Genomic DNA, 16,483 nt, shown 5'->3' on the forward strand with positions numbered 1-16,483 from the left:
GAGCTGGTTTGCAATTTTGCCAAAGAACATTTGCAATCCTTAATTTCTAATGTGAAGCTGGGAAAACTGAGGCACAGAAAAGTTAAATACCTTATTAGCTTCCACACTGAGAGGTTAGATCACAGAACAGTTTAACCTTTAAATTCCAGTTATATGTGAAAGTATAGAAATCAGTTTCTCATGAGCCATTTAGATCTTAGTTAAAAAATATAAAACCAAGTAAAAATTTTCTTCAATATAGCTCTTGAAGATAATAGTATCTTTTAATTACTGCTTTTAAAAATCCCTATTATGATTACTAGACAATTTTTGTCTTCATAAATAGCCATTTATCACTCAGCAGAAAAATTTTATTCTCTTGGATGAGTTCTAGTTAATTCTCATTAGAAAGTAAGAATTGATATATGCAATGTTTTGGTCATGTCCAGTTGTAGAATAATAAATCTTTGCCAACCCAGTGGCTTGCTTAGCTGCCTCACCTGTAGTATAGCTTCTTCATAGTAAAGGGCAAGCAGCCGTAACACTGTTTATAGATCTTGTTCTTGTCTGTTTCCAGTTCCAGTCCGCATTTTGCACAGCCAGTATATATAATGTCAGGAAGAGAAGAGAAGATCCTCTTCAGAGAGCTGCGGGCACATAGAGCTATCTTCTGAGCTGCCGGGACAGGGATCACTAGCTCTGAAATCTGGGCTTTGATTAGAATCACTTCTACAAGAGATAAAAAGAAATGTGTATATATTATAGGACCAAAAGCATAACTTTAACTTATGAACGTGGTTCATGATATGGTTGACTGAGTCACTAATAGTAAAGGACACGCCCGAGGACTCCATCTTGGTCTTCCCTCCTTCAGTCTTTCCCTGCACAATCTCATCAGCTCTCGGCCTCAGTGTTTACTCTGAAAAGTGAGAGGTAAGCAGCTGCTACCCGCAACTAAGAGTGAAGATTGCTCTGGCTGGACTGGCTGCACAGGTGGGTGTTTCCTTCCTCCTTGTCCTCCGGAATCATGCAAACCGAGATCTATCCCTCTCTCAGGAGCGATCCCTTCAAAACACTTGAAATGAGCTAACATACCTTCTCTCTTCCCATCCTCACTTCTTTTTAACTGATCATTCCTGAAAGCCAAATACCAGGTCAGTATTCTTCCAGTCTCTACTTCATCCAAAACGAACATACCACTAGCTTATCCTCTTTTTAAACTTTTTTTTTTTTTTTTCCCAGTTTCCTGCCCATCGCCATCCATACTCTGGGCATTGATTACAGAGTGCTCATTTACAAAATGTGGCTCACCAGGACCTCAAGCACGTTCATGCACTCTCACTGGCTCATGCATTCACCTGTTAAACAAATACTGAGTATCGTTATCTGCCAGGCACTCTTTTTTTCTCATTTACCTTTGCCTTATTGTATACTAGTGAAGTCAGGGACTTCACCTGAGTTTATCTTCTCCCTTCCTCTCCAGAGTCAGCTGAAAGCCCTTTTTAAGCCTTTGGATTTGCTCTTCTTCATCCTTTTAGCGGGTGATATAATCCAGGTCAGGAACTCATCCTTCTGGCCACCTATTCTCTTTTGGGGTTATCTCTTTAAGAAACCCACTAATGGTGACTTTCCTATTCCTAAGTCCTTCTGTTTGCTTTGGTCTTTTGGTGCCCAAAGATTGTTTCATCATCTTCTCCAATCAGGCCCTGTATCCCTAACATGAATTACAAGAGTGTGTAACCATCAGCAGACCCAGCAAACGACAGCACACTCTGCATCACACCTTGCCGCAGACATGTTGTATCACTAAGAAATTAATGAAAGAATTCAATCATTTTAGAAGAACGTTAACATCCCTCTACACATTTTATAAATTTATACATCTCTACAAAAGAATTACAAGTTCATGATTAATGTGGACTCTGCTTTCAAGGAGCTTACAGCCTGCTGGGCACTGATGTTCTGCGGATGGCAGGGCCCAACAGCAGAGCTGGACACTGAGTAAATCACCTTCATTTCTTGACAAGGAGCTGGGCACAGCTTCACCCCATCCAGCTTCTGTTAAGCTTTGTTAAGAGAGCAGACCCTCAAGAAATTCTCCCATGTTGAGCTCCCTATCTCACTCCTTTTATTTAACTATGAAGCACGTTAGGGAAAAATTGCTCGTACTTCCATATGCTCTCTCCATTTCTGTCTTAAAAACATATACACAATGGCAGAAACCATGAATCCAGCCCTCAGAGCTGAACATAAGAGAATGAAGAGTAGCTAAAAGGCCCTCTCTGAACACAGCCTACCAGGGACTAACTGTAACAACACAGTCTTTGCATGGCTTACCAATGTGGAGCTCATCTCCGGGATTTGCAAGGATACTCCCAATCCCCAGCCTCATCCCCCAAACCAAAATTCAGAGCTATAAGCACCTATTTTATTACTGCTCATGATGGTGATTTTTTTTAAGATTTTATTTATTTATTTACTTGACAGACAGAGATCACAAGTAGGCAGAGAGGCAGGCAGAGAGAGAGAGAGAAGCAGAATCCCTGCTGAGCAGAGAGCCCGATGCAGGGCTCGATCCCAGGACCCTGAGGTCATGACCTGAGCTGAAGGCATAGGCTTAACCCACTGAACGACCCAGGCACCCAATGATGGTGATTTTTATTTTAAAATCTAATTCTATGTCTCCAATTCCAGGAGGCAGCTGCTCTGTGTAACTAGTAGATAACAGAGCTGACTTCTCCGTGACACCAAGTAAGTTAAATGTACTCCTCCACTATCTTTCTGTGCTTAAAACCTTCCAGTAAGGAAAAGTGGAGGCTTCCTCAGGGCTTCACTGAGGAATTCTACCAGACATGTAAGGAAGAAACCATTCTCATTCTAGACAAACTCTTCCAGAAAACTGAAGAGGAGGAACTACATCCCAACTCACTCCATAGCATTATTCTAATTCTGTCCCAAAAGCAAGAAAAACTATTACAAGAAGAAGAAGAAGGAAAAAAAAAACTACAAATATCCTTCATGAGCACAGACATAAAAATTCTTAACAAATGTCAGCAAATTAAATCCAGCAATATATAAAAAGGACACATCATGACCAAATACGTTTTACCCCATAAATGCAAAGTTACTTTAACATTCAAAAATCAATCAATGTAATTACATTAAAATAGTGCAAAAGAAAAACTTTATGATCATCTCAATCGATGGAGAAAGAGCATTTGAGAAATTCTAATACTCATTGCTGATCAAAAGAAATTTTTTCAGGAACACCTGGGTGGCTCAGTTAGTTAAGCCACTGCATTTGGCTCAGGTGATGATCCCAGGGTCCTGGAATTGAGTCCTGCATTGGGCTCCTTGCTCAGCAGGGAGCCTGCTTCTCTCTCTGCCTCTGCCTACCACTCTGCCTGTTTGTGTGCTCTCTCTCTCTCTCTGACAAATAAAGAAATCAATTAATTAAATATTTTTAAAATAAATTTTTTTTCAGTAAACTAGGAATAAAAGGCAACTTCATCAGCCTTATACAAAGCATGGAGGAAAACCCTAAGCCAACGCCATACTTAATAATGAAAAAACGTATGTTTTCTCCCTAAGATCAGAAACAAGGTAAACACATTTGCTCTTACAGCTTTTTATCAATATTATATTAGAGAAGTCATCAAAGGGGTGAAAAAAATAAATAAGGGGCATCCAGACTGGAAAGAAAGAAATGAAACTTTCTTCACAGGTAACATGATCATCTATATAGAAAATTCAAATCTACCAAACAGTTATTACTGAGCTTAGTGAGTTTAGCCAGGTTACAAAAGACAAGATTGATATGCAAAAATCAACTCTATTTCTACATAACAGCAACAAACAGTTGAAACTGAAATTTTAAAAAGCACCAATAGCAGAAAAACCGAATAGCTGAAAACCGAAAACAGGAGTCTGAGGAAAGATATGAAAGCCCTATATTCTGAAAACTACAAAACACAGCTAAGAGAAATAAAAGATGTATCTTGTTTGTAGGTTGGAAAATTCAATATTACATCAATTCTCCCTCAAATTGATGTATATACAGCTTCAAAACAATCCCAGCAGGCTTTTTTCTAGAAATTGACAAACTAATTCTAAAATTCACATGGAGATGCAAAGTACCTAGAAGGGCCAAAACAACTTTGAAAAAGAACAAAGTTGGAAGGCTAAAAATATCTGACTTCAAGGCAAATTATAAAAGCTATCAGTAATCAAAATAGTGTGGTATTGGTATAAAGACAGACAAATAGATCAATAAAATGGAAGGGAAAGCCCCAAAACAGATCACTTATGTATAAACAACTGATTTTGACAAAGGGGTAAAAGCAATTCACGGGAAAAATAGAAATCTTTTCAACACATGGGGCTTAAACAGAGGGATATTCATACACAAAAAGGAAAAGAGCTTCTAGTCATGCATTACACCATATACAAAAATGAACTCAAAATAGATCATGGACCCAAATGTGAACCCTAAAACTCTAAAACTTCTAAAATAACACGTAAGACATAAATGTGTGGGATGCTGGGTAAGGCAACGATTTTCTAAGTAGGAAACCAAGAGCATAGTTCATACAAGAATAAATAGTAAAATGGAGTTCATCAAAACTCGAAATGTGTGGTCCTCAAAAAGCCTGGTTAAAAGACTGAACAAGCTGGTAACAGACTGGGAGAACATATCTGCAAAGCCTACATCTAACAAATAATTCTTATCCAGAATATAAAGAACTCTCAAAAATCAGTAATAAGAAAATAATCAACCCTTTGTTTTTATTTTTTTTTAAGATTTTATTTATTTATTTGACAGAGAGAGAGATCACAAATAGGCAGAGAGACAGAGAGAGAGAGAGATGAGGAGAAGCAGGCTCCCTGCTGAGCAGAGAGCCCCACGCGGGACTCGATCCCAGGCCCCTGGGATCATGACCCGAGCCGAAGGTAGAGGCTTAACCCACTGAGCCACCCAGGCGCCCCAACCCTTTGTTTTTAAATGAACAAAAGATTTCAGTTGACACTTGATCAAAGACACAGGGATGGCAACTGAGTAGATGAAAAGATGCTCAACATCGTTAGCCAACGGGAATATGTAAATTCAAACCACAATGATCTATTCTTACAGAAATTAAAAAGACCAAGTGTTGACGTGGATGTGGGAAAAACAGAACTTTCACACACTGCGTGGGGGAAATACAAAATGCTACAACTACTTTGGAAAACAGTTTGGCAGTTTCTTAATTAAAAATTAAACATACACCTACCACATAATCCTTCAGCTCACTCAGCTCCTAGGTTTACTCACGAATAAAGAAGGAGTATGTCCATATAATGCTTTGTACATGAGTGTTTATAGACTCTTTACTTATAAGAGCCAAGAACTGGAAACAACGCAGATGTCCATCAACAAATGGACAGATAGACACATCATGGTGTATTCATACAAGAGAATAAAAGGAATGAACTACTGATACGCACAAAAGCACAGATATGTCTCAAAAGAATTTGCTTCATTTAAGTGCCAAACAAAATGGTGTACATAATGTATGATTCCACGTATATAAAAATCATAGAAAATTCAAACTAATTTCCAGTAACAGATTGATTGCCTGGAAGGCTCAAGAGGGCAGGTATGCAGGGAAGGGAGAGATTACAAAGGGGCGGACTGGTGATGGTTTCACGACTGTGGAACAGTTTTATGACTGTGGTGATAGGGCTTGTGTCAAAACTCACCAGTGTGAATGTGGATACGTCAATTAAGGGTGGTTTATTGTACGAAAATTATACCCTAAAAAGCCTGTTAAAAATCTTTTTAAATTTGACACTCTGAACCACATTAGAAAGGCATCTGAGATATCTTCCACTTTGCTATGACACAACTTTTACATTTCTGGGGATGTACCTAAAGGGGGCAGAGCACGCTAACAAAAAGTCCCAGAAATACACTTGAGAATCTTAGCGTGTGATCTCTTAAGGAGTTTCAACTCATTTCACTCTGGAACACGTTCTTTTTATTAGAATTATAAAAATAATCTTATTTCACTTAAACCACATTTAGCATTTAATAAAATCTAAAACCACCTATAAGAATGCAGAAAATTATTTGTGTAAATGGGAGTATAAAATTAAAATTTAGTACCAAAATCCAAAGTTCCCGAGTTATTCTTAATAATTTAACCTATAGGGGAACCTGGGTGGCTCAGGCGTTAAGCATCTGCTTTCGGCTCGGTCATGATCCCGGGGTCCTGGGATAGAGCCCCAGATCTGGCTCCCCACTCAGCAGGAAGCCTGCTTCTCCTTCTCCCACTCCCCCTGCATGTGTTCCTTCTCTATGAAATAAATAAATAAAACCTTTTTAAAAAAAAAATAATAATTTAACCAATAAAAGCACCAAAAATGGTAATCTTATTTATACAAATTCTGAGAAAATATTTTGACCAAATATTTTCTTCTTCATTAAAAATCTTAAATTATATAACAATAAACCTATAAAGACATCCTATTTTTTTCAGCACTCATTTCCCCTCTAAAAACAATTGCTATCTATTGGGTATTACCCCAAAGATACAGAAGTAGTGAAAAGAAGGGCCATCTGTACCCCAACGTTCATAGCAGCAATGGCCACAGTCGCCAAACTATGGAGAGTCAAGATGCCCTTCAAGAGATGAGTGGATAAAGAAGATATGATCCCTATATACAATGGAATATTATGCCTCCATCAGAAGGGAGGAATACCCAACTTTTGTATCAACATGGATGGGACTGAAGGAGATTCTGCTGAGTGAAATAAGCCAAGCAGAGGGAGTCAATTATCATACGGTTTCACTTACTTGTGGAGCATAAGGATTAACATGGAGGACATTGGGAGAAGGAAAGGAAAAGTGAATTAGGGGAAATAGATGGGGGAGATGAACCATGAGAGAATGTGGACTCTGAGAAACAAACTGAGGGTTTTGCAGAGGAGAGGGGTGTGGGGGTTAGCTGAGCCTGGTGGTGGGTATTAAGGAGGAGGGCACGTATTGCATGGAACACTGGGTGTGGTGCATAAACAATGAATCTTGGAATACTGAAAAACTAAAATTTTAAAAATAAAAATAAATAAATAAAAACAATTGCTGTAATAGCCACCAGAAAACATTCCATAGTTTCCAAAATTGATAATCACTGCAATTCACTGATTATTGGCATTTAGCAACCTGAAAATAGCTTCAAATGCTATTTAATTGTTACTCCTTTAACTTGGAGCTAGCATACTTTCAGCATAGCTCTGTACTTAGGAAGTCAAAATAATTTAGTGGAAAGTATTTCCCACTAAAATTGTATTAATTTATTTAGTTATTCTCACTTTTACTCTCTTCATTCCAAAGTATATGGCATATTGAACCTAAAGCATATTCCTTTTACTACCTCATTCAAAATTAGTTAGTTTAATGGTATTAAGTTCATGGAAAGAATGTGAGCTATGGGTATAAAATTCATCACCAAAGGCAATCTTCTATGTAGTATATTTCTGAGGATGAATTTTATACACACACATACACACACACACACAAACATGTGAGTTCAGGAAATATGATATTACATTTTACTAAAGCAGCAAGCAAATTGCATGGATTCTGTATCAATGCTAAATTTAAACAATCATGTATAGATAACAGTTTAGTAACTTGATAAAATGCTTATCTCAACAGTAACTCTGGTTAAGGCCATTTTTCTATTTCTGGCTCATTAAGTGATAAGCTGCTTGTAAATATAGGCAAAAGTTATTTTTAAGTGATCCCTAATAATTACAACTTAACCTCAAAGGATTGTAGGTAGAAGGCTAAGAAGTTATGCAAATATCTGGTTGGGCTACTTATGGTGATCTACATTTTACTTTCATATTTAATTACACATTTTCCCCATAAATGGTAGCTTCCCTTGCTTGTAGTAAAATGAACAATATCTTGCATATGTAAAGATCTTACCTGAACGCTTTTCCTCCAGGTATGTTGCTAAATCTGACATCTTCACAAAGGAGGGCATGCTTTTTCGAAATTTTGCTTTAAATGTAATTGCCCTTATATCGTCGTCAAACAGGCACTCACAGGATGACCAAAATGTTGAATGCAATTCTAGGCTTTCTAGGATGTCATTGTGCTGAACAAAAAGATATTTAAATTCCCAAATATAATCTTAAACAAACAAACAAAAACAAAAAGTCACCAAAAAGGAAATAATCTAGGCTCAGAATCAGATTAAATAGACCAATTGATTAGATCAGTTAAATACAACTTTTACCACTCTAAGGAATTTGGGTATTAAAAGACAAAATGTGAATTATATGCTGTATTAGGGCAACAGCATAAGGATGCTGGAGATAATTTCAATAAAAAAAATTTTAAGATTTCTTTGTTTCTTAAACAGTCATAATGTATCATAACCAACTGCTTTTCAGAGTAGCTAATTCCTGTTTTGATATCTACAAAGTTTTTAAAACTAGTAAGGCATAGAAATGGACACGTGTGCTATAATCAGTATCTCTTGCTGATTTTTCAACACCTTCTTTTTCTTATTTAACTAATTTTCCCATGACAAAAAAAAAAAAAAAAAAAAGCACTGAGAGACAATTGTAGTCATAATTATAATCCTTTATAAAACTGCAGTGGCACAGAGATTTCTGAACAAATAATCCTATTATATATTAATAACTCCAACTTTAAACTCTAATAAAACAAAAACATCTCTTAGTACTGAGTTTTCTAGTAATAACAGCTGTTCTTTTAGTTTCTACTTACATCAGGCCATAAAGCTAATTCACATCCCTCCCCCACACTGCCTCCTTAGTTTTTTTTTCTTAGTTTCTTCTTGAAAAATGCAGAATCAAAACAAGTCAGTAAGTCTGTATAGACAGAGCATCATTAAAAAGAAATACAGCATATATATTCCAAGTCACTGCTTGAAAGCAATCACTATTTTTATTTTTTACAATCACTATTTTTAAAAGTTTGCTCATCTTATTATAAAACGCATGCTTAGAAATCAGATTAAATACATAACTAAAATAAAATAACAACCATAATCTCAACACCCCCAGATAAACTCAGTTAACACTGTCTTTAGTGGACATCCAGTTGTTTTCAATTGGATTTATAGGTCACTAAATATTATTCTATATTATTTTAAAATACAGGGGGCATCAGGGTGGCTCAGTCGTTAAGCGTCTGCCTTCAGCTAGGGTCATGATCCCAGGACCCCTGGGTTTGAGCCCCACATCAGGCTCCCTGCTCAGCCAGAAGCTTGCTTCTCCCTTTCTCACTCCCTCTGCGGGTGTTCCCTTTCTCACTGTGTCTCTCTCTGTCAAATAAATAAATAAAAATCTTTTAAAAAATTAAAATAAAATAAGATATGGCATAATATGCCAATAATTTGGCATAGATATGCCAAAATCTTAAAAATTATTACAGCAATTCCCCATTTGGCACATGTTGGTTATTTCTAATTTTGTACTATTATAAACGGTACTGTGATAAATATATTTTTACCCACATCTTTATGCATAGCCGTGATAAATTCCTGTAAGTGTAATTATTAGGTCAATAGTATTCCAAATTCAGTTTTCATAATGCATTTTCAGTTGTCCTCAAGAAAGGTTTTGACATTTACATTTCCAATAGTTTATGAGAGTGACTATTCCCCTGTAGGTTTTCTATCAACTAGTCAGGAGAAAAATTATGTGCTGTCACTATGTTATTTGTGTGTCTTCAATTACTAATAAATAAATTTTCTTAAAGATTTTATTTATTTATTTGACAGACAGAGATCACAAGTAGGCAGAGAGAAGGGGAGAAGCAGGCTCCCTGCTAAGCAGATAGACCCATGTGGGGCTAGATCCCAGGACCCTGAGATCATGACCTGAGCCAAAAGCAGAGGCTTAACCCACTGAGCCATGCAGGTGCCCCCCAGTAAATTTTTTTCATACATTCATTGGCCATTTTTATTTCTTCTTGGGGGACTTCCTATTCATTTCTATTGCCCATTTATCCTTACAGATATTTGTCTTTTATTTATTGCATTATTTTCTGACAAAATGCAACTTTTTTTTTTCTGGTTTTTCACTTGCCTTTTAATTTGGTATATGGTAATTTTTTAAAAAACATTTTATTTATTTGACAGAGATCACAAGTAGGCAGAGAGGCAGGCAGTGAGGTGCACGGGAGCACGCTCCCTGCTAAGCAGGGAGCCCGATGTGAGGCTCAGTGCAGGACTCAATCCCAGGACCCTGAGATCATGATCTGAGCCAAAGGTAGAGCTTACCCACTGAGCCACCCAGACACCCTGGTCTATGGTGATTTTTATGTATAGTTCTTGTTGCTGCATTTTATTTAACCTACCCATCTTTAGATTCCAAATAAGTTTGTTTATGTTTTTTCATACTACTGTGGTTTTTTTTTTTAATTTGGATCTCTAATGCATCTGGAATTTATTTTGGCACAAATATGAAGTACAAATTTAATTCTATTTTTTTCCAAATTGTTAACTAGCTATTTCACACCTTACCTACTCTTTTTTTCAAAAGTAAAAATCTGCTTTATGCTTTATTTCTTAATTGTAAATAGAATATATTTACTATAAAATATTTATACAGTAAAAGAAAAGAGTAGCAATAGGTGAAATAAGGTTGGCCAGTGTTCTCATATAATGGATATAATGGGTACTTCATTATATTATTCTCTATATAATAAGTTTGAAGTTTTTACTAAATATGTAAAAAATAAATGCAGATTCACACACGCATAAAAGTCAAACTAAAGGCATAAAGAAAAAAAACACACATAGCCATTGCTAGCATTTTAGCAACAGTATTTCCAAATTTTTTCATGTATACACATACTTACCTACCTGCTTTATTAAAATGGGATCCTATCATACATGAAATTTTATAATCTTTTTAAGAATTTTTTTATTAACATATAATGTATTATTTGCCCCAGCGGTACAGGTCGGTGAATCAACGGGCTTACACATTTCATAGCACTCACCATAGCACATACCCTCCCCAATGTCAATATATAATCTACTTTTTAAACTCAATGGTAACATCACAAACATCTCTCTGGGCTACTGAACATTCCTATCTTTGGTGGCAAATACCTTTGGATGTCCACCCAGACCACAAATGACCCTCTCACCTGTTCCCGGACCCTCTGATACAAGCTCAGGCATTCCTATTGTACTTTCTCACCCTGTCCCTGAGGCCACAGTTGACTGATTCAAATTCAATCTGGGATTTCAAATTCTCCTCGCTGGGAATTCAGAAGGAAAAGTAAAATCAGGAGCTACAGAGTAAGCCTGTTGTGCCTTCCCTCAAAGTCTGCACCAAGTGAATAACGCAGACAGCTGGAGAAGCTGCCGGGACCCACAAAGGTTTCAGCTCCTGCTTCCAAGTACCCTTGAACCCATCAGCACTCTTGCCCTATGTACCATGACCTACTCCCATATACTTCAAATACATGCCCCTTAATTGTTTAAGTTAACCAGAGAAGAGTTCTAGTTCAGTTCACTGAAAGCCCTCTGTGCCCAAGTTTAAATATAATTTGTTAATACATTCCATGGGTTGCCGAACCTTTGTGTACATGCATTTTCAAACTGGTGATTTTTTTTCTTATCATTGGAAACAAAGTTATTCCCTCCTCAAACTTAAGTCTCTTACTCCTTCAAGACTGGAAATTTTGAGTGGTTGCCTGATCTGTATTTTATTCTTCATTCATTCATTCATTCATTCACAAGAAAGCATCTACAAGGGCAGGCACAGCATGTGTGATCAGGATACTGTGCTGAAGAAGGTTAGCAAATGCTTGTATTCACAGAATTTATAGTCTATGGAGAAAGTTAGCTCATTTGCAAGTAAGCAAATAAACTGGATAATCCTGATGGTGTTAAGTGGAATGAATGGACTTCAAGGAGTGAATCTGATAGTGATTATATGTGTGTGAGGCCCCTCTGAGAATATGACATTGGAGCTGAGAAATGGAGACATCCATGTGAGGAGCTGGAAGGCAGAGCACTCGAGGCAGAGGAAACATGTAAACTTAAGATCCCAAGGGAGGAAAAAGATTGGCAAGTTCAAGTAACAGGAGTCGTATGCAGATTAGACTAGTAGGTCTGAGGGAGACTGGTATTGAGACAATTTCTAACACATTTCTATATTTGACTCATAAATTAAAGATGTTAATAGATTTCAAACTTCCATACAAATGTAATTATGATTTTGCATTAAGTATAATTACAAACATTGGGATCATTTGCATTACTCTGTGCTTAATTAGTAATGTCACAAGAGTACTTTATTATAATTTGTTATATTTTTAAAATATTAGACTTCTATTAAATACTTTCAGAATATTGCATTGGAAGGCATTTAGTTCTGAATAGCTTATTTTATGTACCCAATTATTCCTAAGAAGTGTAGTGTATGCCTCTAGTTCACCCTCATTAGGGCATAAATTGTGATCAATCCTAGCTACAAATTTCCATGCATAATTTTGAAAGAATGTGAATTGGGGACTTATTATCCCTCCCCAAAACATCAACTCTGTGATCTCCAGTATTCACCAATGACTACTTGATGATAGTATCATCATTGATTTAGATGATTATATCATCTAAATGTGAGTTTGTTATCTTCGGGAACAAGGAAAGCCAATGCCCAGTATGGAGGTTAATACAGAGAACGCCTCAAGAAATACTAAATGAATAGAGAAAATGCTAACAGCTTCTGAAAGCAGAATCACTTATTTAGATGGGCCTTCAAAATTAGTACTTCCTTCTTTTGAAAAGAATAATTTTGGGGTACTGAGGTGGATATCAAAACTTAAGAATGATGGTTATAAACAAAATATGCTGAATGAATGAATGAATGAATGAATGAAGAACAAATGTATCTTAATTCCTGGATTCCCAAATTTCCAACAGTAACCTAAATACCATAAAAGTATCTAGAGGGAACTAGAAGGTCTCTTCTATTAGCTGAATAACCACGACTTTTAGAATATTCATAGTAAGCATGGAGCAGTCTGCTATGGCCCCATCACAAAGCCAAGAGCACCTCTGACCCACATTTTGTCCCACATGCACTAAACGCGTGTTCCCGGCTCCGACAGGGTGGTCAATAGCGGTGGTCATCCTACCACCGACACATGTTTGTCAGATTTCTCAACGGAACAAATATTTGTCACTGTTTGATCCTAACATAAAAGTCAAAAGTCAGACTTATCTCAAATCCTGGTTATAGGCTGTTAATGATTAAGAGAGAGAATGTGACAGATCCCATCTTTTGATAACCATTTTGTAGGTAGAACCTTGGGAAGAGACAGTAACTCTTTCAGGTAAAGAAGAATGAGACCTAATCAATCTAATCAATCTCTGGATTAATTCAGCAGGACAAAATAACTCATAAGCCACTAATCACACTACCTCTGACTGTTACAACGAAAGGATCTCATAATATCGAAATGAATATAGTATACTATTTTATTGAAACATCAATGCCACTTAATTAAATTCATCATAAAATTATTAGTAACTCATGCTTTAAAGAAAAAATGTAATCATGGCTCATATTCTAAACATGAACATCCTATAAATGGCTAAAACTTTTAAAACAACTGGTATACATACTAATGTACACAGCTGGAACATACTAACTTATGAGCAGTAATGTTGCGACTTGAAAGGGTTAATGCAGCTTCCCTAACATCTGCCTTATAACCAGACAGACATTTATTTATCAGAGACTCTGGCTGAATAAAATCTGTAGAAGCTTCTCCAGATTTCAATTTTTAAAGAACGTTTCCTGGCGGAGATAAGATCTTCACTAAAAAGGTAAAGTAGTAAACCTGGGAATAAATGGAAACTTTTCTTTTGCCTCCATTAATTACAGAGGACTTTTTAGATCACGAAATTGCTTACAATCATAACAGAAGAATTTCAAGAATTCCACGAAATTGCTTACAATCATAACAGATGAATTCCAAGGATAAATATTCAATTTTGATCACCTACTATTTCAAATGTTGTCTATCTTAATCTCTTAAAATGCTCTTCATCTTAGGCTCATAAGCATTAATCATTTACCTAACTATAAATAGGTTAAATGCTTTTTGGTATATTTACCTTTTTTCCTTTGAAGTTGAGGGTACCAGGCGGCTCCAGGACCCCATAATACAAGCACATAATGCTGACCTTGGACCTGTTCCACTGTTAACATAACTTTCCTTTGCTTCTGTCCTCTATAACTGTATAATGCCTCTGGAAAAGAGATAGTTCATCTGGCATTACTTTATCACATAGGACACCTTACCTTAATGTCCAATGATAAATATAATAGTGATAGCCAAATGATATACTACAAAAGTCTTATATCTTAACTATTTTATAATCTAAAACTAAGACAGCACCCCAAATACTTACCTGTTAGTACAGTGATATCAACTACTTTTAGTACCACATGGACCAGTATGTCCGGCTGCAGCTGCTCCAAATCTACAAATTCTATACTGTTCATTTTCTGAGGCTGCCTCTGAGGAAGATCTCTGAGATAGGAATGTTTTGAAGACACGTATGCCAGTAAGTCTCGAAGCACAGCATCATTAACTATATTGGAAACTAAGAAAGAGAGAGACACAAATATATGAAAGATAGCAAAATTATATTTTCTTAACAATACAATACTTTCTTAGAAATGTATTTTATGTTATAAAGTGTGATTAAATGTAAACTATGCTTTCATTTCTAAAAATATATAAACTTTTCTTAAATATTTAGGTGCAAAAATAAGGATGTTTTTAACCAAGAGAATTAGAATTATTTACCATCTCCAAAACAACTTGCCCTGTTCCCTTCTCTATTTTGTTAACAATATCATTTTTCGGGGCACCTGGGTGGCTCAGTGGGTTAAGCCTCTGCCTTCAGCTCAGGTCATGATCTCAGGGTCCTGGGATCGAGCCCCACATTGGGCTCTCTGCTCAGCAGGGAGCCTGCTTGCCCCCTCTCTCTCTCTGCCTGCCTATCTGCCTACTTGTGATTCCTTGTCTGTCAAATAAATAAATAAATAAAATCTTTTAAAAATAATAATAATAATATAATTTTTCTACCAAGTAACCAAGACCAGTGTTTTGCTTACTTCTTTTGACTCCTCCATTACCCTGTTATACCCAATCAGTGCCCCCCTAATCCCTGCAGTCTGATTTGCTCACACCTTCCCTGACCACGCCAGCTGCTGCCATTCTTCCTCAAGACTCTTATATTTCTCATCTGAAATATACTTAAGAGTCACCTCTTTCCCTGAACATGCCTTCCTCTTCCCCACTGCCAAGCCTTTGTCCTCGCCACTCTCACTGGCTGCAATGCTCTCATTGACTCTACCTACGCAAATACCACCCAGAAAAACCACCACCATAGAGGTTCCCAGCGACTCCTTCCCATAGAAAGCTTTTCTCTCTAGCTCTCATGTGGCCTTTGAGCGTGTGCTACATTGTAATATTTCTCAAGATTGTTCAATCAGTTGTTTAGTTCTTTGGTCATTATGTCATTTAAATGTTTTCCTCTGTTTCTTAATTATTTGTTTCAATTTTTTCTCATTTTTTGATATATACCTTACATACAATAAAATGCACACATTTTAAATGGACAGAAGGATGAGGTTTGCTGATTAAATTTTAATTTCCCTAAAATAAGGGAAGCATATTTGAATATATAGTGGATTGTTGGGTCTGTTTGCTGATTTCAGGAGGAAAAAACAATGATTCTTCTTTCCTTCTCCCATTAACATTTTCATCCTTGTGTATTTCTGATGCTACACTAAAGCCTCATAATTCATTCTCTCATCAGGAGACTGTCCACTACAGGCCAGGCACTATGCCAGGTGCTACAGATACAAAGACGTATCTTGTCATGATACCCACACTAAAGGAATTAGCAACCTTGAGATAGTCAATAACAAACACTGGGCTTAGGATAGGAGATACATGTAAGCCTTCCCCAAAACACATGAAAACAACTGCCCAGGCAAGTTGGAAGAGGCTTTATTGAAGGAATATTTGAGCTGGGTTTTAGAAAAATGTCCTAGAGTTTTCTAGGTAGTAAATGGAGGAGGGGGTGTATTTCCGGGTAAAGGGAAAGGGATCTGTATTCCTTTACATATTACAGATGCTCCCGGTAATCTGACGAAACACGTGAATCCATTACCAGAATCATACTCTTTGTAAAATAATTTTATTGAGCTGTAACTGACATACATAAAATTCACCCTTTTAAAGTGTATAATTTGGGGCATCTAGCTTGCTCAGTTGGTAGCACACACACCTCTAAAACTCAAGGTTGTGAGTTTAAGCCCCATGTTGGGTGCAGAGCCTACTTTAAAAAAAAAAAATCAAAAAGAATTAGAAAAAAATGAAGTGTATGATTCCAAAAAAAAGCCTATTATTCAGTGTTTTTTTAGTATTTTACAATGTTGTAC

The 16,483-nt window shown here is 36.6% G+C and overlaps 1 protein-coding gene and 1 long non-coding RNA gene across 4 annotated transcripts in view; one reads left to right on the forward strand and one right to left on the reverse strand.

Moving 5' to 3' along the window:
• Positions 1–16,483, reverse strand: part of SHLD2 (shieldin complex subunit 2) — an 88,495-nt gene that overhangs the window by 6,461 nt on the left and 65,551 nt on the right. For 2 of the 3 annotated variants that reach the window (XM_059169691.1, XM_059169690.1), the window contains 4 exons: positions 14,437–14,631; positions 14,140–14,274; positions 7,953–8,159; positions 480–708 (listed from right to left, as the gene is read on the reverse strand). In XM_059169691.1, coding sequence (XP_059025674.1) covers positions 480–708; positions 7,953–8,159; positions 14,140–14,274; positions 14,437–14,631 — 766 coding nt within the window. Of the gene's footprint in view, positions 1–479; positions 709–7,952; positions 8,160–14,139; positions 14,275–14,436; positions 14,632–16,483 lie in introns of those variants that run through there. The other variant, XM_059169693.1, reaches the window with a different exon arrangement.
• LOC131828738 (uncharacterized) overlaps positions 13,742–16,483 on the forward strand; it is a 29,578-nt gene continuing 26,836 nt past the window's right edge. Inside the window, exon 1 of the long non-coding RNA XR_009352557.1 lies at positions 13,742–13,848. This is a non-coding gene — a long non-coding RNA (uncharacterized LOC131828738). The remainder of the gene's footprint in view (positions 13,849–16,483) is intronic.

This window comes from Mustela lutreola, chromosome 4 (assembly GCF_030435805.1).
Source record: "Mustela lutreola isolate mMusLut2 chromosome 4, mMusLut2.pri, whole genome shotgun sequence".
NCBI classification, from domain to species: Eukaryota; Metazoa; Chordata; class Mammalia; order Carnivora; family Mustelidae; genus Mustela; species Mustela lutreola.